The sequence below is a fragment of the Pogona vitticeps genome, chromosome 8 (assembly GCF_051106095.1).
Source record: "Pogona vitticeps strain Pit_001003342236 chromosome 8, PviZW2.1, whole genome shotgun sequence".
NCBI classification, from domain to species: Eukaryota; Metazoa; Chordata; class Lepidosauria; order Squamata; family Agamidae; genus Pogona; species Pogona vitticeps.
The window spans coordinates 21,502,764-21,511,379 of NC_135790.1; the positions used below are offsets into that span (position 1 = coordinate 21,502,764).

Here is an 8,616-nt window from a genome sequence, read left to right on the forward strand (position 1 = left end):
AAGGAAGGAAGGAAGGAAGGAAGGAAGGAAGGAAGGAAGGAAGGAAGGAAGGAAGGAAGGAAGGAAGGAAGGAAGGAAGGAAGGAAGGAAGGAAGGAAGGAAGGAAGGAAGGAAGATGGGAAGGAAGGGAGTGAGGGAGGGAGGGAGTGAGGGAGGGAGGGAGGGAGGGAGGGAGGAAGGAGGGAAGGAAGGAAGGAAGGAAGGAAGGAAGGAAGGAAGGAAGGAAGGAAGGAAGGAAGGAAGGAAGGAAGGAAGGAAGGAAGGAAGGAAGGAAGATGGGAAGGAAGGAAGGAAGGAAGGAAGGAAGGAAGGAAGGAAGGAAGGAAGGAAGGAAGGAAGGAAGGAAGGAAGGAAGGAAGGAAGGAAGGAAGGAAGGAAGGAAGGAAGGAAGGAAGGAAGGGGGGAGGAAGGAAAGGAAAGGAAAGGAAAGGAAAGGAAAGGAAAGGAAAGGAAGAAAGAAAGAAAGAAAGAAAGAAAGAAAGAAAGAAAGAAAGAAAGAAAGAAAGAAAGAAAGAAAGAAAGAAAGAAAGAAAGAAAGAAAGAAAGAAAGAAAGAAAGAAAGAAAGAAAGAAAGAAAGAAAGAAAAGCAATGTGGTCCAGTAGTGCTAGAGAGTGACTCAGGAGGTCCCGCTTCTATGGTCCATATGATGAGAAACTCTCTGGGTGGCTTCAGGTCTGCCCCTGTTTCTCAGCCTAACGAACCCGCAGGTTGTTCGGAGGGGGAAATGGGGGAAAGAAAAACCAGGTACAGGATCATGCTCTCTCTGTAACAAAACTAGGGTCTAAATACAAATGACCCACAAACAACTGCCTTCCCAGTAGTTGCGCTGGGATCGGTCCCACTGCATAGTCACCCGTTGCCCCCAGCACTACTGCAGTGGGGGAGCTCAATTTCTGTCCATACCTTTTATTACCTTGGTGCCTTTGGTATTTATTCTTTGAATGAGCTGCGTTGACAAAGTCACCTTTGTAGGATAAACTGACACATCAAATTTAAGACCCTCACCTTCAAAAACGACTCCAAAAGGCTTTTTCTGGCTTCTACTTTCTCGGTGTCCATATTACCGAAGGGTAGATCAGGAAAAAGCTTCTTTGGACCTTTAATATCTGGAAATAAAATAAAATGTTAAAAAAGGAGAACTTCACTACTTGATTTCTCATGTCATTTTTCTCTTATCCGTATTTATTAAAACTTCCATATGTCAGATTCCCCTACAAAGTTTAAAGTAGCAAAAATACAGCCATGGACAAAAAACTGTTACAAACAACAGCATTGCAGAAGGACCTCCAGATCTGCGGGGGAACGGCTCCAAGATTCCCCGTGGATGCTGGAAAACACTGACTATAGCAAACACTATTTTAGCAGCAAATGCTATATACACAGCATGGTCTCTGGCTCCTTATAGTGGCCAGTTCTGGTAACTTCACCTTTAGAAATCTGTATTTCTAGGCTTTTTCTTTTAATAATTTTCATAGTTTCAGACCATGGATAAGTGAATCAGCAGAGACTGATCCTTTAGATAAGGGGGCCCTGCTGTACACAAGAAAGCAAGACATAAACCCGGAGGCACTTTAAGACTCGAAAGTTTTATCAGCACAAGGTTTGAGGATGGGAAGCCCATGTCACCTGTCAAGTGAAGCACAACATCAGTCACCAGATTCACAAGCCTGCCTCTGTGCACAAAAAGCTTTTTGCCAAATAAACCTTTATAGCCTTTTCAAGGTGTTCCAAGACATGGCTGTTTCTGCTGCAACAGAGGAGAACATGGCTACTCCTACTCCTCCCTAGAAAACAAAGCAATATTGCCAACCAAAAAGCTTTGCATTTCTTTAGGAAAAACAATGTCCTTCATTCCCTTCAGCAGGGAGATGTGGGTAATATCCCAGATGTCAAGTAGGTATTATCTACAGCAGACCTAGGCAAAATACGGCCCGCGGGCCACATACGGTCCGCAAGCCACTCCTGTTCGGCCCACTGGTTGTCGCTCCAGGTCAGAAGCGATCCTTGCACAGGCGACGTGATAACGCATCACGTCGCCTGCGCGGGACAGAAGACAATCGGAGAGGAAGGCCGCGGGGGAACGGAGGACAGGTGAGTTAGCTCAGTGCCAGGGGTTTCTGGTTCGGCCCCCGAACACAGTTCAGATTTTTCACGTGGCCCCCTATAGAAATTAATTGCCCACCCCTGATCTACAGCCAACTTGCTCAGGAAAATATCAATACTAAAATTAAAGATATTAAAGGAAGGACATTAAAGGAAGTGCATGTAGATAACCAAGCTAACTGGAAAAAAAACATGGAAATGATACATGTGGAGGAGAGGAGAGGAAGAAAAGAAAGGGAGGATGTAAACCTATAGTCATTTATGTAGGGAAAAGTCTCACTGAAATCCACGGACTGCTGAGTGGACATTATGGGTAGTGTCCTCCTGAGCTTCTTCTAATCACAAAGTCCAGCCATAGTAGTAGTGAACTGTACCCTCTCTACTCAAGCATTATTGTTCTGCGCATGGTGATCTCCATGAAGATGACCCACCATCTGCTTGTGCAACAGTAAGACTTAGGCAAAGCAATCCCATATTACTCCGCTGGTAGGACTTTCTGCTCAGTGGAAGCTCCATAGGCTATTTTTTTAAAAAAAATCCTTCAGAAAGTAAGATTCAGGACTCACTTTTTATGAACTTCCGTAGCTCCGGCTTCTCCTCCAGTCTGGTCTGCAAGTTCAAAAATTCTCGGTACCTCCGATTCACAGTGTGGTAAGCCACTTGCTGGAGAGCGCTAGTGTTGTCGCTGTCTAACGTTGTCTCATACTGTAGGAAAAAAGGATGTCCGTTACTCAGAAGGACCAGATAAACATCGACTGCAGGGAGAGAAGTTGATGAACTGCAATTTCTATCATCCTTCACCCCTGCTCCTGGGAGTTCCAGACAAAAAAACAATCTATAGACCTACACATTCTGCAGCTCCACATTATGGTCCTTCGAGATGCGTCAAGACGTGAATCTATACTCATATTCACCCACCTTTTCTACAATGGGCAAACATATTCAACCTGCAGTCTACTCGTTTGCAACAAAGAGAGACAAAGGACCCAGTTTACCTTCACAGTATACAAGGTGTAGGGGTGGAACCCTGTTCCGCTGTGCTCCTTGGCAGTGATGGTGCCCGTTATCCGCAGATTCTGGATGATGATGGGGCCGTCTGGGCTACTCAGGGGTTCAAAGCTGAAAGTGCCCATGGGGGCGGTGGGGGAGGAAGGGAGCAAGCTCGGCAGCTGACCCAGATCCTGAGGGCCGCGGGCCAAGGTGTCAGAAGGTCCCGACTCTTTCTCCAAGCAGGACGGCCGCCTCAAGAACATCTTCTCCGAGTTCTCCAAAAGGGCTGTTAAGGAGGCCACGGTCACCTCGTCTTCCGCTGCAGGCTCAATCTGGATGTCCGGGCAGGGGCTCACGGAGGCCACCCGCAGAGCCGTTTCAAGGCCAGGGTTGACACAGTCCTCCAAGCACCTGGCTCGGATTCCCTGACCATCCTCTTGATCTAAGCCGTCTGGCCCTGCCAGAGCACTGAGGGAGTCAACAAGGAACTCCTCCGGCCGCACGAGGCCTGTGGAAGAAGAATCCTTCCCTACATCACACACGGGAGACTCAATGTCTAAGTCTTCACAGGGGAAGAAGGATCCCAAGGTCTCCGGCTGAAGACAGGGGGCACAGATGCTACTGGCTCTCCCTCTATCCATTTCGGCACTCAGTTCTCTGCTCATGGGTTCTCTCCCTTCGAAGCCGTGGCTTTCCAAACCATCTGGTGCATCACCCACCGAAGGCTCAGAACTCCTTGGAGATAATGCCCTGACCTCCGGGGCAGCTTCCACCTGCGACACCAGGGGCAAAGAATCAGGGGCCACCGCTTGGGGCTGGGAAGGGTCTGTTCCCGCTGTTAGCATCTCCATCGTCTCTTTTTCTCCAGCTTCTTTACCACTGATCTTGGAAACGATGGCGACCAACAGCAGGTTGAGCCAATCGGGGTCCGACATTTTGTTAATCATGGGCAGCAGCACGTTGCAAGTCACCAGCTCCACCACTACGAAGCGGCCCGTCCTCGTTTCCAAGTGCGGCCGAGGCACCAAAACGTGGAGCAGCAGGTCCACAATGCGCCGGGCATAATCCACCTCGTGGCTGGGACTCTGAACAGCCATGTGTGGTCCCCACAAGTCAGAGTATGCTCGCCACAGGTGCTCAGCCTCTGGAGTCTGGTCTCCAGGGTCACCCATCCCGGCCACCCTTTCCCGGGCTTTCTTGTAGGTCTGCAGGTGGCAACCCCCGAGGAGGAGCACCTTCTGGGTCAACGCCCGCTTGTCCACCAGCGCCATTCTCCTTTTGAGCTCCATGGCCAAGGCCATCATGGCGTTCTCCACTTGGACCTCGAAACCCCGCTGGGGGGTCACCGCCCGATACCAGGAAGACACAAAATCCCGAAGGATCTTCCGGATCATGCTCTCGATCTCCTCGTCCAGCTGCTTTTCCGCCTCGGGGCTGGGCGGGCAGCGTTCCAGGAGGAGGAACCTCTCCAGGTGAACGCGGCGGCCGGTCCCCATCACGGCCCGGGAGCCGAGCCACCCACCCAACAGCGCCAGCAACCCCGAAAGGATGCAGAGCAGCCAAATGTTGACCAGCAAGTGCACCACCAGGAGCCACCCCAGCACCGCCCCGAAGGCGATCAGCTTCCGATTCCCCACCACCTCCCCCAAACCACCCCTACTGGGGCTGGGTCCTGGATCCCCAACCCTTAGCATCTTCTGCCTCTCCTACTACCACCCACCCACTCCTTCCTCCCTAAATGGACAGCCTCCTTCTCCCTTGAAGGCCCGGCATCGTTTTCCCAAACCGCCTCTCCTGCACCCCTGACGCTCCTGGGGCACCGGGGGGGGGGGGGAGGAGGGGATGGATCCTGACCTGGACCCGATCCTGCCAGAAGGTCTTCCTTAATTAAGGTCCCCCCACCAGAGATCGCTGGGGCGGCTCTTCAAAACCCAGGAAGGGGGCGCAAGGGCGAGAGAGGGGGGCGCGCGCAATCGGCTGGGAAAGGAAAGCAGGCTAGCGAGAGATGCCCGGCGCCGGCAATTCTTCGGTGTCCCCCCCATTTAAGGGGATGCCAAGCGGCTCCCGGGCAAAGGGGGAAGGATAGGCACCGGCGCTGCCCCCTCCTGCCTGGCCCGGAGGGGGGGTCACGGTGGTTGCTGGGGGTGGCGGCGTCTCCTCTCTCCGGGGGCTCCCCTCTTCCCTGCGCCCCTCTCCTCGGCGCCGGGACCCCTTGGAGCCCAGCCTGGATGGGGGGGGGGGGTTCGGACCCGGTGGCGGTTCAGGTTCTGCGCCCCGATCCGCCAAGCGAATGGGGGGTTCGCCCAGGCCCCGGTCCCGAGGATCGCTCCCCTTCTGCGCCCCCGGTTTTTCTCTCTCTCTCTCCAAGCGGGGGCGGCGTGCGCGCAACGGGCGCTCCAAAAAGGGCGCACCGCTTTTCCCCAGCCAGAGCCTCCGCCGGTGGCGCTTCCGGGAACGACACCGAAAAATAAAATAAAAAAGCTTCTCTCCGGCCTTCCTGGCAAAGAGGCGGCGCGGCAAGAAGGAAGAGGCCGGCCGGGGAGGCTCGTGGGCGGCGGCGGCGGCGGCGGTAGTGCCATCTGGCGACCGGGATGGAGAGCCTTTGGAGAGGCGCCTTCGCCTCTCCAAGCGCGCCCGCGCGCGCCCCTTCTTTCCTCTTCCCGGGTCCTGGATTATCCCCACTCCAAACCTTTTGCAGATTGGAAGCGACTCCCTTTAAAACCACCCGCACTTTTCTCCGGCCAAACGTTGCCACCGGCCGGGTCCTTTCCAGGCAGGAGCTCCTAACGTGCATAGGATTTTTACAATGGCAGTGGCAGGCAGGGGGTTGCATTTATTTATTTTTTTAGCACGAGACTTTGGCAATCTATGTTAGTGCTGAGCCCTAAAAAGTCAGTGGTCAGTTGCTTCCCTCCCCCCCCCACCGCACATCCTCCTTTTGGTTTTGTTTGAGCCTGACTTACCTGTCGGTCACTTGGAGTTCCCTGGAGGGAAGAAACCCTGCAGTAATAATAATTTTTTTTTTAAAAAAATCCAGACTTTTTTTTAAATGTGTGTAATATGTGAATATGTGCAGTTAGAAATGGTTATTGTTTTAGCAGAACTAGGTGGAGAAGTCAGGAAGATGGCCTTGTGTGCCTGTTGAATTTGTTGCCCAGATGTTTCTTATGGACAGGCAACGTTGATGTCCTTTTTTCTCCTTCCTGTAGTTCTGTCTTTTTATATCAGACTTTGACTGGACAGCTGTTCAAATATTTTGTTTATTTATTTAAACAATTTTTACTCTGCCCTTCTCCTTAAAAAAGGCCCAAGGCAGCTTCCGTATCATATCATATCAATTTTAAAAAACACACAAAAAAACCACCTCATTTTCTAGCCCAGTTCCCGCAAAGACACCCAGAGCCACTGACATAGAGGTTAGCAGTTAGACCACCCTGCTTTCTGATTTACTGTTTAAAAGGCAAAGGGAAAGAAGGAAACAAGGCAGTTTGGGCATCCGTTCTTAAAGCTAAAGTTATAAGACAATTAGCTGAGATGGAACGGGTTCAGATTGTTAATCAGGTCCTTATGAGGATCAGTGATCTGTGCTCCAAGTAGGGGATGGTGAGGTTCCCCCCCCCCCCGCTCATTTCAGGATAAGCCATCAGATGAGCAGCAAAGTGAGTTGAAACAAAGGCCAACTTTCTTAGCTTTTCTCCTCTCTTCTTCTGCTCTGCTCTGCACCTACAGTGGACCCTCAACTTTACGGAATTAATCTGTATTGGAATGGTGGCTGCAGGTCGAAAAGTCTGTAGGTCGAGTCTCTATTGACCTACAATGCATTGAAAACTGATTAATCCATTTTTGTTCCATTTTGGTTTTTTTCTGGTCTGTAGGTCGATTCTCCAGCTGCAAGTCGAGCCTAAATTTTTGCGGCCAGAGAAGTCTGTAACTCGAAAAGTCTGTAAGTCGAGCCATCTGTAAGTCAAGGGTCCACTGGACTAAGAACGAATTCATCCTCCCAGTGTGGGTGCTATGACACATTGCTCCCCCCCACCAGCAAATCGGCAGAGTGTTCCCCAACTACAGCAGAACGAGCTTCACCCTTTTTGAAGTAACACAAGCACGCATATCACAATAGATTCCTTATGTTCCGTATCTAAAATTATCTATTAGCCTCATTGATCCCGTCTAGAGCAAGGGTTCCCAACCTTGGGTAAACCCACTGTTCTTGGACTGTGGTTCCCAGAAGCCTTCGCCACCAGATGTTGCAGTCCAAGAACATCTAGGGACCCAAGCCTAGAAGCCGCTGCTTTAGAAAATAAAGGCATTCTGTGTATTTGCAAATCACTGGTTCTATTTTGATATTTTCCCACTCCCCCAGTTTGAGGAGAGTCAGTCTCTACCCACCTGATAACTAGCCTTCCAAAGAGAAGACATTGCTAAATATCTTTCCAGTTATAGTCATAGTATGTAAAATGGAAGCTGTAGTCATGACGAAAGCTTTGTTAAGCCTCCTTAAGTTTCTTTGTTTGCTTGCTTTAGAAAAGGGAGTTGTTGTGACTGGTTTCTTGAAAGGCCCGTTTCAGAAGAAAATAAGCAAAGCAGGCTGTTTCACACAGAAGAGTCTGAAAGGGAAGGGAACGGTTGACTTTTGGTGTGACGGTAAAGATGTCATGGGTGTATAGCAAAAATATTCTCACAATAAAAAAAAGTGTGTGTGTGTATTTTTCTTCTCACTCCACCTGAAAATAGATTTTGCACTGCTGGGAAAAGTGGTAGGAAGGAGTATCAAAAATGATCCGGGGACTCCTTTATGAGAAAAAAAGATTCATCAAACTGCAGAGCTGGAAGGTGAGATAAAGGGAGGGATCAAACTCCCCAGGTACCTAAACCAATGAGCTATCCGTAGTTGTAAGATCGAATCCACGTGACGGAGTGAGCCCCCGCCGCTTGTCCCAGCTCCCGACAATCTAGTGGTTTGAAAGCATGCAAAAATGCGAGTAGATAAATAGGTACCACCTCGGTGGGAAGGTAAACGGTGCTCCGTATCTAGTCATGCTGGCCACGTGACCACGGAGGATTGTCTGCGGACAAACGCTAGCTCTACGGGGTGGAAACGGAGATGAGCATCACCGCCTAGAGTCGGACATGACTGGACAAAATTGTCATGGGGAACCTTTACCTTGGTAAGGAAAGACTTGGTAGAACTGTACAAAGACCCCTATGGACTTGGGCCATGCTGCCAAACCAGGGCTGCACAATCATCCGTTTGGTTGGAAGACCACAAAAGGTGACCATGTACTCATCAGCCAAAATGAGGCATATGCTAATGAAAATTTGTTTAAAAACATTTATAGGCCACCCTATCTCACAGGATCTCAGGGCGGGTTAAAAGAACCCATTTCTGTGTGTAATATGTGAATATGTGCAGTTAGAAATGGTTATTGTTTTAGCAGAACTAGGTGGAGAATTCATGAAGATGGCCTTGTGTGCCTGTTGAGTCTGTTTCCCAGATGTTTCTTATGGACAGGCAACGTCAA

The 8,616-nt window shown here is 50.2% G+C and overlaps 1 protein-coding gene across 2 annotated transcripts in view; it reads right to left on the reverse strand.

The window, feature by feature from the left end:
* Nucleotides 1–4,920, reverse strand: part of SNX19 (sorting nexin 19) — a 43,267-nt gene extending 38,347 nt beyond the window's left edge. The window contains exons 1-3 of one of the 2 annotated variants that reach the window (XM_020791936.3): nt 3,100–4,918; nt 2,671–2,809; nt 1,007–1,107 (exon numbers count right to left, since the gene is read on the reverse strand). In XM_020791936.3, the coding sequence (XP_020647595.3) occupies nt 1,007–1,107; nt 2,671–2,809; nt 3,100–4,788 (1,929 nt within the window). In that variant the 5' untranslated portion in view covers nt 4,789–4,918. Of the gene's footprint in view, nt 1–1,006; nt 1,108–2,670; nt 2,810–3,099 lie in introns of both variants that reach the window. The other variant, XM_078379828.1, reaches the window with a different exon arrangement.
* Between the last annotated feature and the right edge of the window lie 3,696 nt (nt 4,921–8,616).